This window comes from Aptenodytes patagonicus, chromosome 2 (assembly GCF_965638725.1).
Source record: "Aptenodytes patagonicus chromosome 2, bAptPat1.pri.cur, whole genome shotgun sequence".
NCBI lineage: Eukaryota > Metazoa > Chordata > Aves > Sphenisciformes > Spheniscidae > Aptenodytes > Aptenodytes patagonicus.
In genome coordinates this window covers 138,566,292-138,590,684 of record NC_134950.1, presented here as the reverse complement: position 1 = coordinate 138,590,684, position 24,393 = coordinate 138,566,292, and the positions used below count along the sequence as shown (strand labels likewise).

Genomic DNA, 24,393 nt, shown 5'->3' with positions numbered 1-24,393 from the left:
TGGTGATTTACTGTTGTGACCAAAACTTTCCTGCTTCCGCATACTAATAATTGTAGGCTATTTGTTTCAGTTATGACCAAAAGCGTTGGAAATATATTCCAAGGTTGTATCTGTACTATCAAATTTAACGAGTGCCATGGAACTTTCTGGACATTAAAACTCAATCATCAGCAGTTTTAAATTGTTAGAATCATCCTTTACACAGTTTTGGCATGTTCCCACGTCATTCCCAGGGGCAGTTCAGGAGTTAGCACAGGCCAGCGGTCATTTGCAGTTTGCATGCAGCCACCTTAGTTTGGAAACTAAGAAAATATAATAGTATGGATATGATTTGTTGTATGCCAGTGAGCCTTGGTGGCAGGGAAGGATCCTGGGAACAGAAGATATTTGTTGATCCTGATAGTCTGACTGTCAGAAAGATCGTACAATGTATGCAGAAACAGTATTTTTCTTTAAATAGGTTTGTAGTTGCAGACATAACTTTGTATATTGACATAACAAACATAAACTTATTCCTTCAACAAGAAGAAGGGGAGAAGGAAGAAGTGGCAGTCGGTCATACAGGTGTCTAACTGCTGGTGTCTTGGGTAAGAGGCTCTACCAGGTCCTCCTGACTTGCCGTTGGGAAGGGATGACTTGTTACCACTGATTACTTTATGGCTCTCAGTACTTGATTGGGAGTGGATTATGTTGGATTAAAATAATGAGCAGCTCTTTATTTTTCAGGACAAAAACGTGAAGCTCATTGGGAATGATAATGTAAACACTATTTTAGCAATAAAATACAATTTACTTTTAATGCTTGTGGCAGAAGAGGGTTGCTGAATGTTTTAGGCAGGCAAGATTAAGTTGCTTGCTATATCTGTATAGCTCTTCAGAATTTTTTTGTTTTAGATTAAAAAAAAGAGACTTCTCTTGAACTGAGAGGAAGTTTCTGTATAAACTTGTTCTCTTATGCTCATTTCTGTATATGAGAGAAAACCTGAGAATAGTAAGCAATGTACTGATTTTTATACTTACTCTATAATGATATTGTTCCTTTATTCCTGTACTTATAGGCAAAATATGCTTTTCATTTTACATATCATAGGATCTGAGCAGAATCATGATCTGACCTCACAGATGATGTTTATTAATTTCTCAAATTTTCTCAAAGCGGAAAAATCTTGAACACTGTCTCTAAATGTGTTTTTTGTCTACTCAGGATTTTTTCCTGATCCCTGTGGGAGCAATTAAGATTATAGATTTCACTGGATGAATGCAATTCTATGAATTTAAAATAATTAAAATACCTTTATTAACAAAGACCTTTCAGCACAAACCATTATGTGTGGATCATCCTACTTGCCCAAATATTAATTATGTTTCATATTTTTCATCCTTTATATGGCTCTTCAACCTCTGGAAATGCTCCCCAAGTTAAATACTCAATAGAAAACTGGGTGTAATTTCAAACACTGGCATATCAAAAGCTCCTGCAAGGGTAGTGGGAGTGGGGAGCCAGGTGTGCGGATGGGAGAAGAGAAAAAGAATGTGCTGGTTCTGTCCTATGTTGACAAAAAAAAAATAGCAGGAAAAAAAAAAGTTCCTTGTCAACCTAATTCTCATTAAAACTGTATACAGTTCAACTGGTACCTGCAAATGAGGCTTCTGTAAGAAAAGTCATCATAAAGCACTGTACTATTAGTCCCATTTCCGAGTTTCTTTTTTCTAGATATAAGTATTTCTGTTTAAGTTTTAAAAAGGTGGGGCAGAATTTCCCTCGATATTCCTGGTTCCTCACAGTAAAATATTTGTGTGACCTTCCCAGTCACTAAAGAATCAGTATATAGGCTGACTCTAATTCAACTTCCCTAGATGATTAGTTCCCTGAGTTGAGTATGAAAAGAGTCGTCCGAGTTACTATAGATAATCATTCTTAGCAGAGCAAAGGTGCCATGGAAAATAATGTCTAAATCAGTGGTAGTTCTGTATATCCCCAAAATTTGAGCTGCATAAATCACAATTTGAGATCACAATCTCTTTCCTCATCTCCAGGGAGGCAGAAAAGAAATGACAGATAACAAAACCAAATTTCTTCTGCGTTATTTGCACTGGAGACAGATAGAACAAGACAGCACACAGAATTAAGCTGAGAGAAGTAAAATTTTGGCCATGGACAGAAAGAGTAGGATAAAGGCTAGAAATGAGTCAGAGATGACCCTAAGATAACAAGCAGTGTTTATAATTCTTATAAATTCCTCCCAAATGACAAGATTTTTGTTGGTCTCGTGGTGATCCCATGAAACTCCAGCCCACTCAGGAATTTCTGTCTGTTTAGTAAAAGTCCCCTCTTCCAAACAGCTCCCACTTTGTGAAATGAGTGAGGGGCCAGGATACAGAGCTGAGGAGGGGACTGCGCAGAGCAGGAGAAGCAGAAATGGAGCAGAATGGATGCATGGAGCAAAAGAATATCCCTCATTTTGGAGTCAGGGCAGCAGATGTGACTGCTGACAAGTGAGAGCCTTGGAAGCTTCAGAGGATGATAACCACAAAGCATACTGGATACAGAAGAATGTGTTCATTGATATGGCACCTCACACATGCTGGGGATAGGGAAAGGCACAGTTCACTAGATGCACAAAGACATTTTTCTTAAAAATCTCTTCATTGGATGGCATCGCGATTCATGACTTTAAAGGCAGAAATGCTGGATTTGAGCAATGAGGAGAAAAGTGATCGCTAATGGTTTGAGAGACTTTATTAAGGGAAGATGTGATCTTTAGTTTAGACCTAGTAAGCCAGCTGGGTAGTAGCCTAGAGATAAAATCAGAAGAGACTAGTTAGAGCTGTACAATACACTTGAAAGTGATCTGCATAGGTATTAAATCCCTTTAATTGTCCACGTGACATCAGCCACAGTCATCTTTTGCAAGACCAAACATGTTGTTAAACCTGACAAAATGTTACTTTAAAAAAGAATAATAATAAAAAGAAAAGCCCAATAAAAGACTTATGCTGTAAAGAAGGCTCTAAGTTTGCTGAATCATGGTTGTAGAGTTTTTGCTTGTTTTACACTGAATATGTGGCAACATCTCTACTGTACCCAAATTATCAGATAGGAAAGAAAATATGGAGACAATGGATTAGGCAAAGAGGCAGCAAGAACATCAGGAGAGGACAGATTTGCAAAAGCTGCGGCTAATGTGATACAGAACTGTGTCTAAAAGGCTCCAGTGACACATAAGGAAATTCTCCATGCGTTCTGTGACTCACTGTGTGCTGAACATCTGAAATCTCATATTTGTTGTTAAATAGGTGGCTGACCCATAGGAGTGGATTTCCAATAGTGGGCAGTGGATTGCAAATGTACAGAAGATGTGGTTTCTGCCTAGCAGCATGAGTTTTCCTTACTATTTCCAAACTAGGGAGTTGAAGAGTAACCACAGTACCTCACTGGAACCCTGCAAGTTCCTATGGCCCCAGAAAGGAACTGGTAGATGAAATCCATCATGGGAGGCTAAAGCCTACTTCCTTCTTCGTGTAGCCCCCAGTAGATTTGGAGCTGGCAGATGAGACAGCACAAGTATGGGTGTCTCTGACAGTATCTAAGTAGCAGAAAAGGTCAAGAAACTGTTGGGATCTTGAGGTCCAGTGAAGAATAAAAAGTTGCTAGAGACTTTGTTCAATCTCAGTGAGGAAGTAAAAGACAGACTGGAAGCAATTAAATTAAAAATTAGAAGAAGAGGAGCCTTAAACAATGCCTGTAAGCTTTCAACACAACGATAATGTAACTGAAGAGAAGAATGAAAGCAGAGCAGCAATTTATATTGTGTATGGAGCGATCACAGCACACTTGTGTTGACAGAGGAAGAAACCAGTGAGCAGGGAGAGGCTGGGGGTGAAAAGAGTAATGAAAGGGACTGGGAAGTTTAGGCTGGAAGAAGCTGAATGCTTGTATAAATGGATGGGTTTGGAGTGAAGAAAATGCATTCATTTCCAGTTTCAGCCCTAAAATCAAAAGAAGAAAGGGGCTGGAGAAGAGAAAGAAGTAAGACGTGGCGTACAGTATTGCCCACCTTTTTCCAGGATGCTGGCAAGATCTTGTGAAGAAAGAGAGAGTGAAGAGGAAAGGGACTGAGGAGAGACAGAAGCTAGTGAATAGCTGACGCCCTCTGCAAAGGTGTTTGGCCAGGAATGTGGCAGGAATGTGACTGCAAGGCACGGACCTCGTAAGGCATACGGTTCTTTTACTATATTTTTTCAAAAATTTTGTTTGCAGAAGCCATATTTTTCAACACATCATTCGATCAACTCCTGGCGTACTAGCAAGCACACTAGCATCGTTAAGGTTTAGTCAAATTAATTTTATCTGCATATTGTGGCTTCAGCGTGCTTTGCATGTGGGATAGCTTCCCAGGCAATTAAACCCGAGCAATTGAGCTGGTAAACAGGCGCGCGTTATGCTGCCTAATCCTAGCTGCGAGCGCCCGAGGAGGAGGAGGCCCGGGCGGCGGGACGCCCCGTCCCGCGGGACGCAGCCCGGCCGCGGCCCCGGGGGAAGCCGCTGTGCTGCGGGGCAGGCGCCGCTCCCAGCCCGCCGGTTGGCTGGGGCCGGGCTTTGCACAATCCCAGGTTTTTACCGTACGGGAATACCTGGGCCACCGCTAATCACCTCCGCCAGCAGAGCGGAGCAGAAACGCTTGCATAACCGGGGCTTCAGTAACCAGCGAGGGAAGGTGCGAGCTCACAGCCGCTGGTGCCATGCTCGCAGCAAGGCCAGCCCCTGAGGACGGGCAGACAGACACCAGCACCACGGACACTGCCTCAGCCTCCCGGCAGCCGGGCACGGGCGGCTGCGGGGGGACCGAACCGCGGGGGCCGGGGCTGAGCCCGCAGCCGCGGTCGCTCTCCGACGGCGGGGCTCGGCCGTCCCCCGCGGGACGCGGGTGCGTTTGAAGGGAAGAGAGGGGAACTCTTCCCGGCTCTCGTCTCAGCCGCGACCGCGTACAACTTGTGTTTACACAGGGCGACTCCCAGGCTCCCAAGTTTAGCGTTGAGATAAAATTTATTGCGGTTATTCCGGGGAAGAGCTCTGCTGCTGCTGCTGCTGCGAAAGGAAACAGAGGAAGAAAATGGGCGGGAGAAGCGGCGGCGGGTCAGAGAGGCACCGGGGCTCTTCTTGGATGGTTTTATTTGTCAGCAGTTTGGCAGCACCTCTTACTTTTCGCGATGCTGTTCTTTTCCATTAAAATAAGTGTTTATCTTAAAATGTCAGTGTAACAACTCAGGGATTTATCCCCTAATGAGATATGAACCACGTCCTCGTCCAGTAAACCCCGTCGGTCCTCTCGGTGTTTAGCGAGTGGCAACCTTGTCCCCAGTGACTTTCTTTCCTTCTCCAGGTGTCCTGCTGTCCCCGTCCTCGGTGGAGCCTGGTGCCTTTCCACTTCTTCCCCCGCGGGTACTCCTACCCAGGGCTCCCCCTCCCCCACCCCCCTATTTTGGGCGGTCGCGTATTATTTCTGGTTTCTTTGCTAGGCGATCTGCGGCCGTGACGGTTTCAAGCCCGAGGGAGGCGGGAAGGAGAGGAGGCGACAGGGCTGGGGGTGGGGGGTGTGACAGACACAGGCCTCATCTTGCCACTGAGGTAGTGTCATTTTTCTTTCAAAACTGAACGCTGTGATTTTTTTTCCCCGGTTATTTTTTATTTTGTGTTATTAGGGCTACGTGGGCGCTTGGAGCTGACCTTCCTTCTCACTCGCCGCGGAAGCACCCCGCGCACCCCTCCCCCGGCCACCACAGGCTTGCGGGTTTTCCCTCTCCGACCCCATCCCCATCCCCGAGCCCTTCCGTCGCGGTCCCCCCGGGCCGCCGGGCGGGCGCCCCCCGCGGCGCCCCCTCCGCTGCCGCACCGGTCCTCCCTCTCCTCGCGTGACCTTCCCAACATGGCGGCACGGCCGCCCCCTCCTCCCTCCGCCCCGCCGCCGCGAGGGGCCTCCTCGGCGAGGGGGCGACGGCGGCTGTCAGCCGGGCGGGGCGGGACCCGGCCGGGGGAGCGCGGCGGCGGCGGGAGGAGCGGGCCCGGGGCTGGGCCGGGCGGGGCGGGGCGGGGCGGGGCGGCGTGGCCCGGCCCGGCCCGGCGCCGCGCACACTGACAGGCGCTCGGCCAGCAGACGGCGGCCGCGCCGGGGTGCAGAGGCCGCCGCGCACCCTCCCGCCGCCGCAGAGGGAGCCGGCCGGGAGACGGCGTCGCCTCGGCGGGGAGACGCGGGGCGAGCGGCGCTGGAAAGCCCCGGCCGCCCCCATACCTGCGCCCTCCGGGGGCGGTGAGTGGGTGTAGCCGCCGCCGATCACCTGGGATCCCCGCCCCGTAGCGCCTCCGCCTCCCGTCCTCGCCCGGCCGGGGAAGGCGCCACCGCCGCTGCGAGCGAGCGAGCGAGCGCGCTCCGGGCGGCCGCGGGCAGCAGGGCCGGGGCCCGCGGGCGAAGCGAGGCGAGGGCTGCGGCGCCGGTGGGGCTCGCCCCCTCCCGACAGCCGGGGCGAGGTGGGCAGGAGGGCGGCGGCCCCCGGCCAGCAGAGCCTGCGGCGCGGGGCGCTGGAGCTGCGGCAGGATGAACCCTAATGTCACCTACGCCAGTCGCAAGCGGCGGAAACCTGTGCAGAAAATGTAAGCGGCCCCGCGGGACGGGAGGGGAGAGAGGCAGGGAGGGAGAGACCGGCTTCCCGGCGGCTCGCCGTTCTGCCGCGCACCGCGTCGTTGAGGCCCGGCGGGGGCGGCCGGTGGCGCGGTGCGGTGCAGGGCCGCCCGGGAGAGGTGGTACCTAGGGGTGCCGGCAGGATTTTTATTGTTTTTAGCTTTTTTCTTTTTTTTTTTAAAAAAAAAGAAAGGGAGTGTCGGGGCGCCGGAGGGTCGAGGCGGTGGAAGGAGGGAGCGGTGCCGGCAGCGCGGCGCAGCCGGCTGACCTACATTGGGAGGCATCTGAGGTGACGGCTCCCGTGCGGTGGCTGCGCTCACCCCACCGGAGCGGGTCCCGCCGGCGGGAGCCGCGCCGTCCCGGGCGGGCGCCCGCGCGATGGCTGCCGCGCTCCCGCCGCCCCCGCCCCGCGCTGCGGCGCGCCTGGGCCGCTCCGCACCTCACCGCTCCGCACCTCACCGCTCCGCACCTCACCGCTCCGCACCTCACCGCTCCGCACCTCACCGCTCCGCACCGCGGCTGCCGGGCCCTCAGGTGTTTCTGCGGGGAGCGCGGGGTCGGAGCCAGGAAAGGCTCGGCCGATTCCCACCGTTTAGGGCTATTTTTAGCCTATCTGGGAGGGCTGAACCAGCTTTAACCCTCCGGTATTACATTAGATGTTTTTATTTGTTCAGCTCCAAACAAACCCAAGTGCTGCAGACTGGTCGAAAGGGGAGGGGGGGGAAGTCTGGCCGTATGGTGGCTTTTTGTTTATGAATTTATCTTTTTTAAACTCTGGGAACAGCTTAGTACCCGAGTAATTTCATATTATGCACCTGCTGTAGGTTTGACTCCTAGGCTTTGCATACTCTGCTAAAAGACTGGTCTCATGAGAGTGATTTTTCAGGCTGGAGGAGATGCTTAACTTGCACTTTCAACTGAAAGTCAAGAATCTATAGGTCATAGAAAGTAGCAAAGCTAAACTACTGAGTTGCAAGAAAAATAAGCTAACTGTGATGCAAAGCTCAAAAAATCCCTGTGTACTTCTGCGGGGTACTTCTGTAGATGCAAAATAACTGCCAAGGTTACAAAAGCATTAAAGGAGAGAATGACAAATATTTAATGAAATTCTATTGTGAACACTGTGTTTCTAGATTTATAGCAGACAACTGTCTTGGGGGCAGGGGAATTAGCTTGAGTGCTTGTTTCTTTATGGTTGGAGTTGTTAGAATGAACGCATGTACATAGCTGGGTTTCCATCCTACAGATTAACACAGAAAGCTTAAAAAAAGCATTTTTTAAAAAAAATTCCCTTGCTAGAAGATGCATTCATGATGAAAATAGTGTTTGCTCTTTTGACCATTCATTTCCAAACAAAAATGTAGAGGTATCAAATCAAGTTCATGCTGTGGGTCTGGATTTTAAGAATAAAATGAGTGGGTTTTTTGTGAAGAAATAAAAATGTATTGGTGGTGTTTGAGGACTATTAGTTGCTAAAGGCAAATCTTAAGTTCTGATTGTGAAAGGATGAGATGTTCTGCCTTGCTGGTAAGATCGCTTAATGTCTGGCTTACTATTAAATTCTGGTTAATCTTGGTTAGAGGATGTAAAACTTTCTCTTTTATATTACTTTAGTAGCTATGTAAGCAATCCTTTTCCGTGTATCTCCCTTTTTATGTAAGTTGACCGAGCTTCTCTGATTAGTTGAACTGGAAGCCTTTTTTATTACTAATGGAAATCATTTATCTATTGAGGGACTTTGTCCTTTAGGAGCAAAGGGAGAATTACGTGTTTCTTCTTAAAATAAAAGTACTCATATTGAAATAGTTGGCTCACTCATAAATGGAAGTGGAGGCTGATTATTAATGCACCTTGCTTGGGTTACTAGAAATTATTTTAATGCAAGATTAATTTGTCTTTCATGTATCACCTATTTGTTTCTTTTCTCCTCATAATGGCTATGCTCTTTGGTGGCTTCTTCTTTTAGACCAACCTTACAGAACGTTGCTAGTGGGTCAGAGGGCTCCAATTTCTCACATAACTAATTACAGACCATACCTTCGGCCAAAAAAAGTGAGAGAAGCAATAAGCTTTTGTAACCGATTGGGGGAGGGAGGGAAGATGTGCTTGCTGCTGGTTAATAAAGATTTTAAGCTTTATGAACAGTTCCAGTGTTGTGTTTTCTTGTCCTATGGTTTGACACTACCATGATTTTAATCCATTTGAAGTTGATATTTCCATTTGAAGTTGATATTTCCTCCCTCCAGTAGAATTCACAGCTCTTAAAAAAAAAAAAAAAAAAAAAAAAAAAAAGTGATACATTGTTGGGACTAGTATCTTTTATAGAAGAGATTGTTTCTGTAGATAGTTCTTCTAATGATTTATTTGCCATATATGTAATTCTGAGTGGATCATGATAATTGGTAACCTGTGGTAATAGGCAGCTAGTTTATAGAAATGGAAGAAGCTATTCATATAATGCTGTAGTTGCCATGGAAAAAAATGAAAAGACTTCTTGCTTCAGGTACAAATAACTCATTAAAGCCATGGTGGTAACTCGAAACCAGTTTAGGAAACTGCCCCCTGCAACTCCCCATTTTTGTTACGTGCCGTGTAAAGGACTGAACTTGAGAGGGAATCTCGGGCTATTGCCTGACAGTGCCGAGTGTTGAAATGTGCTTTTTCTGATTCAGTAAGGAATTACAGTATCGCAGCTGAAAAAGAAAAGCAATCATGGGGAACTTAATAGGCAACTGTTCCTGCAGTTCATCTTGTTATCTTGTCATCTGAAAAAAAAAAAAAAAAGCCCGCTAAATCATGTGCACTCCAGTTGCGTGTAGTATGCTACAGAAATCACTTGCTTAAAACCTTGGAGCCTTAGATTTCCTCTTCATTTAATGTTTGAACCCTGCGAGTCCCCCTGGTGGCAGCATGTCTGTGGGGTGTTTCACTCTCCACTGAAACTTGGGGACCAATGGGTGGCCCCTGCTTTTTCTTTTTTTTTTTTTAAAAGTCTTGAATTCCTTTTCTCTAGTGATTATTAACTGAACTGCTGAATTTATATACTAGTATTGTAGTAGGAAGGATAACATGCAAATTTTATGGAAGTGGGGTTTATTGTAGATAGATTCTAACATTAGGTGAAGGACATTATATAAAGGTAGCTCCACGTTGTAGTTTTTTATATTTTTCTGCCTACTAGCTCTGATTTGCCTTGGCTTTCTTTTTTTTGTTGTCTTTCCGTGTTTGGATAGGAATTGTTTTGCATAACTAGATAAATGTAATAGACAAGGAGCAGGGTGGGGAGGTCTAAATGTTTCATACTATGCAGGTACAAAAAGCGTAATGGCGTGTTTCTGTAGCAGACTAAATAAGAAATTATAATATGGTTTTGTTCTGTGTTAGCTTAAATGTATTCATGATATTAAGTGCTCCAGAGAAAAATGTTTGACTGGTTGATCCTTAATTATGAGTAGACATAGTAATTTCAGAAAGCAGTGCAGAGATATTTTAATTTAAAAAATGAAATGATTTATGTATTTTTTCAAGGCAAACAAACAAGAAGTGCCAGAACAAGGTTTCAAAATGGAAGTTCATCAGAAAAGAAAAATAATCATTAAAAGATTCCTTTGTGTAAAGCAGTATCTGCTGCAAACAGCAGTTTGCACCTCTTATTTGAAATGTGGAGGCAATAAAGCTGCTGTTATATGTAAATGATAACCTTGCCAGTCTTGGGGTACCTGTATGTTACATGTAGACTGCCACTTAAAATTAACTTTTTTTAAGGTTTGTGCTTTTTTTTTTGGTTGGTTGGTTTTTGGTCAATGCTTCTTGCAAAAGTATACTTTTTAGAAAGAGAATCTGCAGCAAATGGAGCTAGACAAATGTAGATAACACGGTCAGTAGATAGGAACATACTTTCCCCCCCCTCCCCTTTCCAAATAGCCTTGGCTTGTCATCTTAACCAGTAATGAAATATGTTAAAACTGAGTGTGAAACTTTCATTCTTGGTTGATGTTCTGGCTGTCTCTATCACTCTGGTGGAGTCCCTCATACACCAAAACAACCTGAGCAAACTAAAACTCTGTTTACTACTGGAGGACAAACAGTTGCCTGGCATCAGACAAGTAGCACGCTGCTGATTGAGGTTTTTTAGTAAAAACAACTTTATCCCTTCAGCGGCCTAAATCTTTGCTGGTTTCATTGCCTGCTGAAGGAGCCACTGGAAAGGGTCTGTTGTCCCTTCAAGATAGGTTGACAACAACTTTTGATCGAAGGGGTCGACAGTCTGTGTCATATCTGTTGCTTCCAAAGGAATCGTCAGCTGAATTGTTAGTAATCGTAAATTCGGAGTGGGAAATAAAAGAGTATTTTTCAGTTGCTAAAGTAAATAGAGAATTTTGGAGGATGTCACCTATTGTAATACTTGCTTAGTGGTAACTGATGTATTTCATATACCTGCCCTACATTCAATTAAATAATATACATAAGAATAACATACATTATTGCATGTACTATTAAATACGACATGAAAAATATATGTAGCTGAAAAGATTACATCCATTAGCTAGGTGACATGTATGTTCTTCCTTATGTCCTTTTTTCCTAAGCAATAAAATAGTTCTGATGAACTTCTAATTAGGTTTTTTGAATAGAATTAGTTTTTTAACATGTTGCTGTATCTTTAGTACTCTTCTTGCACATTGTTTTATTTCCTGACTTCATTTCACATTTCAGTCTTGTTAATAAGGTATCATGCTTTTCAGTGCTTGGTTGTTGGGTTTCTTCCTTCTCTTCAAAGTTTTTGTTGTCATGTTATGAAGAAAATAAATTTATGCTTTCTTTTCATTTTGTCAAAGAACTGCTTCAATTTCCCTTTAAAAAAGTACAAATTAGCATGTAAATATTGAAACTTATTTTGGCCTTTTGATAATAATTAAGACTCGGGTACTTGTGCACTTTCTTTTTAATAATTCAGTGTTGTTAATGTCTGTGAAGGCGCACATGGTAAGCATGTGTAATGAAAACTTCTGATTAAGTAGTCTGTACCTATGAAATAGTAGTCAGCTAATGTTATGATGGCAAATCCTTTAGAACTGTTAAAACAAGAATTAAGGGTTCTTGCTTGTCTTGCAGCTTTTGGATGATAAGGATTGTAGCTCAGTTTGGAGGCACTGAGTGTACGGAGAACTCTGGCTTTTGATTAGGGAATTCAAATTTCCTGTGAAAGGTAAAAGATCAAGAACTGAAAAATCAGCTTAAAATCCTTTCCCTTCTTTCGTCTTTTTATTTCTTTTAAATAAAACACATGCATGGATTTAATCTTGACATGGCACGTAATTTTCCTTGAAGATAACTTTCTGCAATGCAGCTAGGGCTGTCTTTAGCATCAAGGGTTTACCTAAGTGGTTGGAAAATGGTTTAGCTTGCTACTTATGCCCCCGCATTTCTGCCCTTATTCCCTTCGTCACTGAAGGATCCATTTTTATACAATGGATTTTAGTTGGGTGACAAAGGGGAAAATTAGGGAAAATCAATGTTTGATTTGGAGGGAGAGAACATGGTAGGATTTATGCTGCAGATACCGGTAACTTAATGTTCAGAAATGTTGTATACTACACTTAGAAAATCCTTAAGCTTTGAACTAGTTAGAAGTAAGAAAGAGACATCATTAGAAAGTAAAGCAAAAACAATTAGATCTAACTAACAGCTTGACGAGATAACTGCACAGTTGCATATAGTTTCAACTACTTGTCAAATTGCTTATAGAAGTTTTAAGCAAAGTGGAGGACAGTTGTGAAAATAGAAAAGTCTGGTATTTAGTGCTGATTTATTTGGAAAAGATTACGTGTTTTGAACGGTTTCCATGGGGACCTCCACTTTTCGGAAGTAGACCTGTTTGATTTGATAGTAGTGAGCTGTTCACTGATTGTTCTACAACTGTTATCTGCTTAAAGTTTGGAATTTATTATTCTGTCTCTGCATTTATGGCAGTTTAATACATAAAAAGTATTTATGAAGTAACTTTTAATGTTACTGGTAATGTTTGGTGATTTTGAACTTTATTTTGTTAGGGTTATATTTAAATTGTGTTAATCATAAGTCTTGTACAAGTGAATATTCTGCCAGAATAAGAGAATGTGAAGAAAGCTTTACTAAATTATTTTAATATTTACTTAGGGATATGGTGAGCTGCAGGTCTCAAAGTCAGGGCTTGTGACCGAAGCACACATCTAACCAAATATTTAGTTTGTCATCCATTGCAGTTGATGATTAACCTATGTTTTTTTCAAGAGAGAGAATTTTCATATTTCTTGATTCATCTGTTTCCCCACTTTTCCAGTGTTTTTAGGATAAAGGTCTACCAGAACTGTGTCCTAGACAATCTTTACCCTGCAGCAGTCTTAACTTTATCCATCTGGGGAGTAAGTAGCTGCTGCTGATATATTATATTTCTGTGTGTTAACATTTTGTATTATGGCATCTTCAAGTTTCCAGGCTCCACATAAGGAGCATGCCTCCTTTAACGTGCAAAAGGGCAGCCATAGTGCTAGGGAACAGGCAGCCAGACTTAAGTGCAAGTTTTTGACAAGTGACACTTGAATAAACAATGCCTGTAAAAAGAAGGGCTTGAATTTAAACTAACAAGAAGTGTAATTGAAACGTAAAGTAAAAACAAGCTAAAAATAGGAATGTCCACTCTATCACTATTTATTTGACTGGAAATACAAGATGAAATTATTTTTCGGTATGGTTTACTTTCAGCAGCGGCAAAAATAACTTTTGCAATTTCTCATCATAAAATTGGTACAAGGATGAAGCTTGGAAGTCGACTAAATGAAATGCTGAAGAAATTAACTGCTGAAAGTCTTTATGCTCAGTGTTTTTGCGAGTGATACATCTTACAGAACCAACATATGAACATTTCATAGAATCATAGGATAGTTTGGGTTGGAAGGGACCTCTAAAGGTCATCTAGTCCAACCCCCCTGCCGTGGGCAGGGACGTCTTCAACTAAATCAGGTTGCTCAGAGCCCCGTCCAACCTGACCTTGAATTTAGAAGAAGTCAAGTGACACTTGAGTGAAGGTGTAGGAAGCTTTATAAAAAACACTGAATCTCAAAGGTTTCAAATGTTCATTACGTGTTCAAATAGCCATTGTAGCTCTAACTGCTTCATTTAACAGTGTGTGTGTTGGAGGGGGGGGGGGTTAAACCATCTTAGATTTTTTTTTTTTTCCCAAATGGGAAAAAGAAGTCACTTAGGAAAAACACTTTGCTTGTTAAAGTTTAAAAGACAATTTGTCATGTTAGGTTTGGCAAATATTTACCTTCGTTTTGGGAAGGAACTTACATTTATATTGTGCTTGTTTTTTTGCCACAGAGTAAAGCCATCCCCAGCTGAAGGAGTCAAGTCCAATCCATCCAAGAGACACAGGGACCGCTTGAATGCAGAGCTGGACCGCTTGGCCAGCCTTCTGCCTTTCCCTCAAGATGTTATCGCCAAATTGGATAAGCTGTCTGTGCTTAGGCTTAGCGTCAGTTACCTGAGAGCCAAAAGTTTTTTTGACGGTAAGTGTTGGAAATTTATTTGGGTTTTGACTGCTTGTAAAATTCTGTTCATGCTCTATGTTGATTTCAGCTGTTTAAGTACTTAAAACTGTTAATTCATCTGTATTTTAATGGAACATCCAGTTGCGTGGGTATATACAATGTAACTGTATAAAGTAAGCTTTCCAGTTTCTTGAAAACCAAATGTAGCTACTTATATTTCACTTAAATCACTAGTCTTTCAAAGCTTCGCATTTGGAAGTAATATTGCCCTTAATGAGTCTTCCAGTCCTTTTCCTTAGACTTTCAAAGATACTGAAGAGATTTCTTTTTTTTTCCCCCCCCCTCTGAAAATCACCTTCATAAAACCATTGCTGTTCAAAACATGTCATATGAGTTCCCATCAGCTGTATGTTTTGCTTAATGATGCATCAAAAATAACTTTCTTTTGATATAAAATAATTGCTAGTGCCCCTTCCTATAGTTTATTGCAAAGGTGACTTGTAAAGAAATAGAGGCAAAGTCTTTCCTGTGTTCAAGCCCTGATTAATGCAGGCCATGAGGCATTAAGACGACGGCTAAGGTTCTCCAGTTGTGTGGGCAGGTTTTCCCTGGCCCCAGCCCTGGCAAGGGTTATACAGCAGCGCTCGGAGTAGTAATCAGGCCAGAAGCATGTATTCTCTTACACCATCTCACAGCTGGCCAAGGAGTCCTACCCCTCTCCTTCACTACCCAAGTTGTTCTGTTGGGTTAGATGCTATGTCTGGCTTCATGCCAGTTTCTTCAAAGGCAGAAATAGTCTGGTCCTTTTCATTGCTGGAATAAAGCAGGGAGCTTGTATTTAAATAATTGTCCTTTTTTTTATCAGTCAGTGAAGTTTTACAATATTGCGCTGAAGATGAAATTATATTGATCAACTGTAGCTAAGGAATTTTGCTTGTAATGGAGTTGATATTAAATTGCAAGTGGTTTTTTTATGAAGACTTTGGACATTAAAATAACCTCTGTCCTCATAAGTTTAAGAGTTAGCGTTTCAGCCTCTTGATAGTGACTCCATACCGTGGATGAAAGGACTGAAGAAACCTAATCGCCTAAGATAGTTCCACCTTTTCCTGCAGGAACACAGAACATTTCTTTTCATTTATTGTGTCTACTGGCTTCAATTTAATAATGCTCATAAATTTATATCCTGTATTTTATTGCTTCAAGAATATATGCAAGTGTCTTGATTTCTGTGCTTGTTCAGGACAATTCTTAGTATGGAATCTACTCACAGCTAGAGTTGGTCAAATATTTCTAGCAATGTTTTTTTTCAAATGAAAATATTTGCTCCCATGAAATGAAAGAGTACTCTTGGCACATCGGTTTCATCAAAGTCTTTGCGAGACGTTATCTCAGATTGATTGCTGTAAAACAAATGATTTGGGTTGTCTGTGCTCTCTTGGTGAATTGAAGAAGTAGTTCTGGTCTCAGTGAAACTGTTTTTTAAATTATGTATTCTGAAACAAATACAAGATTACAAGGTTTTTTGCCTTACTTGGGATGGAGTGATAATAGCAAATCTCAATTTCTCATGCAGTGACAGTGCTTGATTTTTGTTTCTTTCCCATGCCGCCCCTGACAATTTGCACTTGAAGGTCCTGGAATAAAGTGGTTTAAGGCTATGATTTCTGTATAGGGAAAAAAAAAATCCATGGCTTTAGCTATAAAGAGACAGCCAGAATCACTTCACACCAAAATTTACATCAGTTGCTTGTTTCTAATTTGAATGCAAAGGTAGCTTTCAGCCATTTAGAGTGGTGATGAATTAGATGTGCATTAGTAGCAGAGAAGTTATATTTGCATTTCAGGTTGTAATTTAACTACTGTGGATCCAGAATTGAAGCAAACTTAACCTATGTTTTCAACTCAGTAGCACACTGTTAGGATGGTGTCCACGTCAGACAAACATACGCAGCTAATGCTACCATACTGGACCACAGCTGTAGAATATAGGGTATTTAGTTGTGTTATAATGAATTAAGTAGCAGAATTTTGATTTGCCTCGTAGGAAAGGACTTTTCAAGTAACAAGTAAGTGCATATACTAGGTGCAGTACAGCAGGATACTTTTCATATAGTCTCCATAAAATAAAAAACCCTGGTAAATATGAAAAGATAAATAATTTGATGTTGCTTATCTTGTGTAAGACATTTTGAACAGTGTAAGATGAAGCAAGCTTAATATATACCTTCAGATAGAATAGCTTCGGTAGAAGCTGTCTTAACCTTTTTTTAGCAGAAGAAGGCTTTTTGCTACTTCTTTTCAGGCCTTTGAACTGTAGGACTACAAATCAGGTTAGTAATCAGTATCTTTCTGAAGGTGTTTAAAGGCTAACATCAGCGACTAAAGTGATAAACAAGTAACCAATCTATGACTATGATAGATCCAGTATTGAAAATAAAGATCTTTTATACTATTTTAATGTACTTAAATAACATGGAATCTATTTCAGTTGAAACTTACCTTCCAAAAGAGAAATTAGTGCTTTGAAGTACAGAATTAACAAAAAAACCCTGAAAACCCCTAGGTTAGAGTTTCACGATCTGTCTATGCAGCGCTTCTCATGGAACTGCTTTTTTGAAGGAATGTTTTGTGTAGTTAAATATATAAGGAAAGCCCTATAGAAAAAAATCTGACAAATGCAAGAGGGAGCACTGATTGTCACCTTGAGTGCCTAGACTGAGCCAACAGGTCCACTTTATTAACGCAGCATGCTGAAGTAAAGGGAAACGCTAAATGAATAACAGGATGCAAATGGGGGGTGTGTAAATTCCTGCGGAAAGTAAAATATAAACGCGTAATCATATGATCTTGCTTGAAAGGAAACCCAAGTTTTTGCTGTAACAATAGATATTTTTTCAAAGAAAACACTTGCATTTTTCCAAGTTTAAATAATCCAGAGTGAATGTCTGTTTTCTGAAGGAGGAAGTCTGAGGGGCGGGAAAGAACTGTTTTGTGAAAGACATCTCAAGAAGTTACATCAATTTGAATAAATGTACCTCACTTAGAAGTCTACAAGTTTTTTTGTTGTTACTTTAAAAGCTAAGTGTATTTATATAAAAAAAACCAAACAAAAACCCCACAAACAAAAAAGCATCTTCCCCTGCCCCCAGTCATTAAGATGGTACAGAATTGTCTCCAGAGTTAAAGACAGGTGAGTTTTTACGTAGTGTCGATGGAAACGTGGTAGACTTCTGCATGCTTACCGTATTTCAGGTTGTAGGAAATAGGTGTACATTTTTTTTTTTCTCTTCCACAACCTCAAAACATCTTACTTTCTTCTGTTGGTAATTGTATTCTGTTAAGCAGTTGCTTTTGATTGTTGTAGTTTGTTAGTGAAGTTATTGTGCTGCTAAGTGATCCTTCTGTATCACTACCCTTTAGATACACTAGTTCTGTGTGGTCAGGTTAGTCTCATATCCACACGGTGTCAGAAGGCTTTCTGTATCCCCATGTCAAGCACTCTGGCATGCTCTTATATGTACGAATTTGACCTTGTAGTCAAGAAGGAGATTTCAGTAGTGGCTTAAAAGAATGTCTCAAGTCTGTTCCTTTACAAAGTCAAAGTTCTTGTACGGTGAGTCGAAGCTAAGAAGTGATTTAAGGTGGCGTTGCTTCTCAGCTGTGCGGTGCTACCTGCCTGGAAGTGGATTAGCAGTCCTCAAAGTCAAGCAGGTTAGCTTAAATCACCGCTGGAGTATTTATTTCGTGCGTGTAAGATACTTTCTGAAAGTGGCTTAAGGCAAGCTTTTTATTTTTAAGAGACTAGGATAAATCAGGCAGGTGTCTGCTGACAGTCAGTAAAGAAAGACTTTATACGTTGTCCTGGTATTATTTCACTCCGTTTTGATGCTAAGTGCCCATGCATGTGTGCATTCAGCAGTGAAAAATACAAAGTGGAATATGGGACAACAGCTCTTTGTGTGGGTGCAGGTCGGTGCGAGTTCAGCATCTGGAGCACAACTGGACAATCATTTAGGCATAGCCTGTGTTCCCTGTGCATACTAAAGGAAAAAGCCATTTTGCCTCTAGCTTTGGTCCTTATATGATGACTTGATAATCATTGAAATACTTTACTGCAGTAAGGAAGAACACTTATAATGAGTCTTCTCAGGGTTTTGGTGAAGCAGTTAAAGGGATAAAAGTAGAGTTCGAATGATTGATCACTTTTTTAACATTAGGGGCATGATTTTTCTTTTTAAAGGTATAATGCGAATTAAGGAGAGGCTTGCAGAATCTAAAATGAAGTAGCTGTGCTGTGTGTGTATCAATACATTAGAAAAAAAAAATTAACATGTTGCTTAATTATCCTTTCATCCATTTCACTAAGAATTCCTGTGGTTTAAAGTATGTGGTTTTTTTTTCCCCTCCTGCTTATTGGACAGTATCCTGCAATTACAGAAGAAAGTTTCTGCTCAAAATTAGTTTAGAATTGGTTTCTTATGTTGTATGCAAGTGATTCTGGCAAGCACAGCAAAAACAAAATAATTAAGAATTTTTACCAGTAAGTTTGCATTGCCTAATTTTACTTTGTAATATAATCAACACACATTCCTTGGCATAACATATTTTAAATTTGCAGTGAACCCATTGTCATCACATAAAATATATTCTTTGATATAATGTATTCTTCCTGTGATGCTCGCTGTTCAATCATACTGTGTATTGGAGAGAACAGGCTGCATGTGGTTCCTGCTCTGGAGAGTATAGTTTAAGATAAGATGTACAGATGGGAAAGACAGGCAAAGTGGGAGACAATGTATTTATTCTGTCACATTGAGAAGGGCTGCAACATATCTACAGTCTAGCGGATATAGATAGCCTTTCTGCCAAGTGTTAGGTGGTGGTCTGAAACAGAAACCTGAAAGTACAAAACAACTGATTAAAACTCAACCTGTTAAGGCCAGGATAATACAGCAGATCTGGCCTGACTTGCTTTTATTTCAGACAGTGACTATATTTACCTGCCTTGTTTGTCTAATGCAGCTTTCCTCATATATTTTTCGAAAGTGTGACTTTGCTTTCATGTTACCCTCTTTCCCTGCTCCTCCTGCTGCATACATAGACACTCCTGACTCCCATGTCAGGGAAAGCTAAAGCCCTCCAGGGTAGAGCAGTAGAGTCAGGCTGCGCTTACTGCTTTCAAGTGTTTATGTTGATGCCATGTAGGAATTTACTGTTGCCAGCAGCTTCTGGTGGACTTGACTAGTCTTATTTGATTCATAACTCTGTCTTGAGCCATTTTTGTACTCCCAAGGAAGAAAACGACCCATAGTTTGAGAGAGATTGTTTGTGGGTTTTGTAGAACACCATCCAATTTTGATGTGAAGAAGTTAAATGGAGAATCCACCACATCTCTTGGTCATTCTTCTAGCAGATATATCATCCTGCTAAAATATCATTCAGATTTAAATTTGCTTGGTTTCCAGGCTTGGAAGTTATGTCATTCTCTGTCTAATTAGCTTTTCTGTATTCAGTATTTCTACCATGCATATGAATTCATTTTCACATTTTTGAATGAGCTGCTTTGAATCTTATGTGAGAGTTGGAGGAAAAAAAATAATTGGAAAAAAAAAACCCCAAAACCCAAACAAACCAACTGTTTCCTTTTGTACTGTCTTCCCTCCTGGCCCCAATCCAAAATTATTACAAAATGTGAACCTTGGAATTGTATGGTTATTTCAGTATCAGACTATTGTACCATTGAAGCTATTTCCTAATCCATGTTTGTTCTTCGACACTGCTGTACTTGTCTTCCCCTCCTCCCCCCCCAAGCCCCTGGGATTCATACTGAGCATTTGTGGCCGTCTGCTACAGGCTATTTTAGCCTGTATTTTACATAACAGAACATAAGTAGGGATTTAGGCTTTGAAGTCCTGAATTCTGATCCTCAGAAATGATGATTAGAGCCATGTAGCTGTGACATCACCTTAAATCTCAAAATGTGTATGTTTTCATTGTTATATGCTCATTCCTAGCTTGCTCAGAAATATTTTATTTTTAGGAGTGCTGTGTCACTAGGCATGTCATGCAACTAGGCAGCCCTATACCCCTATGGATTGATATAACTAACATTTAATATACCCCAAACCGAACATCTAAAATTGAAAATTCTGTTTATATCACAAAGTAAGAGCTTAATATGTCAATATATTTGTAGGATAAAGAGGAAAAACCAGGTACAAATACTGATAGCTAATGTCATCTTTGGATTTTATTTTCCTGTTGCACTGTAGTATTTCAGTGATTAATGTTAATCATTGTTAGAACTCCCTTTGCAAGGAAGAGAAATAAAAGGTTATCTCTTCTTCTCTGCCCTATATGTATTACTTAATCAAAGGCATATGGAAAGTCAGTGTAGGAGCCTCTTATGTTCCACAAAGCTGTTGTAAAATTTCTTGAAAACCCTCTCCCAGTGTGCAGAGCTTTTGTCTTTTCTCTATAGCCCTTCTTAATAGGGAGATTAGTTTTAAGCATACTGTTCTGGGCTTTGCTCTGGATACCTGTTGCAGTGAATGTTCTCTCGTTTCCAAGGTCAGAGCCTAAAATATAATTTACCCTATGCTAACCGTGTAAGTGGTCTGGAGATTGACACTCAAACCCAGACCGGGTAGCGAGATAAAAAGCCTGGCCTCAGGAAGTATCGCTGCTTCTCTGACACTGTGTATTCCAAATCTTGTAATCTTGGTTAACATTTTTATTACTGTACTGTAGCACCTACAAATAATGAGATTTGGAGCTTTTTGTTTTTGTTATACAAACCACAGTAACTGTTGATCCCTCCTCCAAAGACAGTTTGAGTGGAGAAGTGCAATTAGAGGTAGCACCAGGCTCTCAACAATTGTCTTCCATGGGCTTCGCGATTCATCCATTTGAATTTGTACAAGTATAGTTTGCTTGACTACAGCCTTAAAAATATGTCCTGGTAATTTAAGACTTCAGGATGAATACACTTTAAAAATGTGTACAAATAATCTATTAATACTGGAATAGCTTTTAATGCTGTGTGTGCCTTTATGACTCAGCAGTTTTCCTCCTGTGTGTGCTTGTTGATAGGAGACATGCCCTAGCTTTTCCTGTTTGACTTTATCTGTATTCTGATAAGGAAATAAGACTCGCTTGAATGATTGAGCTCTGTAGATGTTTACAGTTCTAGCCAGTTATAACTGTTTATTTTTCCTAAGTAAGCAAAAACTTCAGCTCTCTTAAAACAGTTTCTCCTCCATACGTGCTTTGATAGAGCACTAACTAGTTAAAGAATGATTTCTTTGTGAATCGTTTTGGACATCTAGCTAGATAACTAGAAGCTAATTCTACTTACCAGAGCTCGGTTGTTGTAATGGATTAATTTATAATTTCTTTTTAAGAGAATCTGAAAAAGGTAAAAGAAATAACCAATTTCAAAAATGCTCTTCAGGGTTTCAGATAGATGTATTGATAAATGTTTTCTGGGAAAAGCCTCCTGGGAGTTCCAGCACCTCAATGCAGTGATGGACTGTCCAAGCTGTATGTTTTAACAAGGTATTATGTTAATGATAAAACTTACCATAGTTATTCTAGAAACTTAAATGAAGTAAACTGTAAGAACTAGAATAGAGTTATCTGAAACTGCCTTAAGAAAACGTAGGTTTGCTGTTTGTCAGCTGTGAACATTAAAGGGGACATACAAATTAGGAATTAGTCACCCTCAGTAATGCATGCTAAACTCTGTTTTTAACTGAACAGAGATGCTCATTTTTTTCCACTGAATAATTGCCTCTTGAAATTCAACCCATGTGCCTTTTGAATTGCTCAGTACTGCATGCTTTATGCAGTTATGTTATATGTGTATATACACACATATAACATCTAATAAGCTGAAAGACATACATACTTGGCCCCTCAAGACAAATTCTAACTGATTGCATAAAGTAGGAATTTCTGGAGCAAGTCCATGGCCTGGCTGGTCAAATATTCTGACTCCCCCATCAGACTCCATTGTCACATCTTCAGTGGTAAATGTTAAATTGCTGAAAAGTTTTGAGTTGGCATAAGAAGACAACTTTATCTCTTTTGGTGGAATGAATGCTGTTTTCCTCAATTTAAATAAGAGATATTTCTGTTAGAAAGTGCTTATTCATTAATACCCTTATATAGCAAGGGTTGGACTTGAATGGTCTTGTAAAGAAACCTTCCAAACCCACCTCCATACCCTTTAAATATAATAGTGGCAAAACTCAACATCGCATTTTACTAGTAGAAGAATTAAACTGTCCTGTTTCATACATTGAATGTAATTGACTGTTTCCTTTTTTCAGTTAAAATCATAGAGAAATTCCCCAGGCAAAAATTCTATGAAGTTGCCATTGAGCCATCAGTTGGGTGAAGCCAAAGTTAAGGCATTGTTTCACTAGGGGGAAAAAAAAAAAAGGATTTGAGTTAATCATTGAGTACTAGGTCCAAATTTGAGTGAGATGAGTTCCTCACTGAAACTGATAGGTAAGAAACTAACAGTGAACTGTAAAGGGAATTTAAAAATCACTTTAGATTCTGAGGCTTTATAATAAAAAATGACTATTGATGTATAAAACTGAGAGAACAGTTATTTCAATAAGATTTTTTTTTTAGCGAAGAGTTTAACCATTTGTTTCAGAATTAGTGATGTATTAAAAAAATGTATTAACTATCATTTTCTATTTAGTATTACCCTGTCTTTTCTACAAATCAGAAGCATAACAAATAGATGATGATTTTTAAACACTATGTAATGTCTGATTAGCTTTATGCATATAAACTTTCTGCATTGTTCAAACATATGGAAAAAATAAGTTATAGGAAAAGAAACCTCTCTTCTAGGAACCAAAGGTTCAAAAAACCAAAAATATGATAGGTAGGTACCTCTGTGCATCTAGGCTCAACTTCCCATAGATCTCATTCCACAAGGAAGTAAATCACCGCACTTTCTTTTTTGACTTTTCATCCCTCACCTTAAAAAAAAAAAAAAAAAATTGCAAGCTTTTTTTCCCTCCCCTTTTTGTGGCTAAAGCAGTATCATATTAATAGGTCTGATGGTAAGTCGCAATTTACAAGCGTGCACCTCTTGCTGACTTTTTTCCTGTAGAAGCAAGGAAGATGTACCCAAACAAGCAATTGAATGGGAAGTACCTCAGAAGAAATGCGGGTGTGCCAGGATATGGTTTTGGTGATTCAGCAGGTGACTGTTGTCTCTGTGATAGTTATGGAACAAGAGTTCATTGCCTCTAAGTCTTGAAACCACAAGCAGTATACAGTTTGGTATGTGGTTTATAGGCTTCAAAGCCCAAGTGAGAGTTGACAGATTTGAACAACTGCATGTTTCCTGAAATTTGCTTTTCTCCTTTAAAGCAAATGATAAAAGCAGAAGTAAAGTTATATTCCCTATGCGTGTTTAAAAAACAAACAAATAAAACGCAAAAAAACCCCCAACAACAAACCTGAACTAAAATTCTGGCATCAGGTGACTAGGTACAACTCGCTTGCCATAAAAGCACTGCACACTGATTGGTGTTCTGCTGTATTATAGCTGTGTCATGTACAGTCATTCTCCAGGGCTGGTTTTTTTTCCTCAACTCCAGGCTCTACTTTAAGTTGAGGAGAACTAGCACTGATGTATTAGAAGCTCAGAAATTCCCGGACGGCATATAGATACCACTGACCTTCTTGGACAAAGACATAATAGTTTATTCCTGATCCTACACTTCATGGTCCTGTAACCTTCTACCTACTTCTTGCTCTCAAAAATGGCTGCTTGCCTTTCAACTCCCATATAAATCTCGTTCTGTCTCCCTTTTACATTCTCCCAATCTGGGAGCCTGATGGGGGTATTCTGAGCAAGAAGCACACACATGCTTGTAGGCTTTAAGGGAATGAGCTTTTATTGCATAGTGGTTGTGACAGCTTCTGACTCTTTTTTTTCCTTTTCTCCCCCCGCCACCCCCGGCTCAGGAGCGGTGGCTCCTAATGCCTACCACACATATAAAATAGCTTTGAAGTGTCTTGCACAGCACAGTTTGGGAACATCTGCTTTAGGTAGTGCAAGTGTTTGTGTGAACAGAGACTTGAGTCTTCCAAATGCAATGACTGAACTCTCATTTTTGGAGGTAGGCACATGTTGACTTAGCATGGTG

The 24,393-nt window shown here is 41.1% G+C and overlaps 1 protein-coding gene across 1 annotated transcript in view; it reads left to right on the top strand.

Moving 5' to 3' along the window:
• The first annotated feature begins 6,504 nt into the window (after positions 1-6,504).
• Positions 6,505-24,393, top strand: part of AHR (aryl hydrocarbon receptor) — a 65,491-nt gene continuing 47,602 nt past the window's right edge. The window contains exons 1-2 of the mRNA XM_076331388.1: positions 6,505-6,649; positions 14,040-14,227. Of these exons, the coding sequence (XP_076187503.1) occupies positions 6,594-6,649; positions 14,040-14,227 (244 nt within the window). The 5' untranslated portion in view covers positions 6,505-6,593. The remainder of the gene's footprint in view (positions 6,650-14,039; positions 14,228-24,393) is intronic.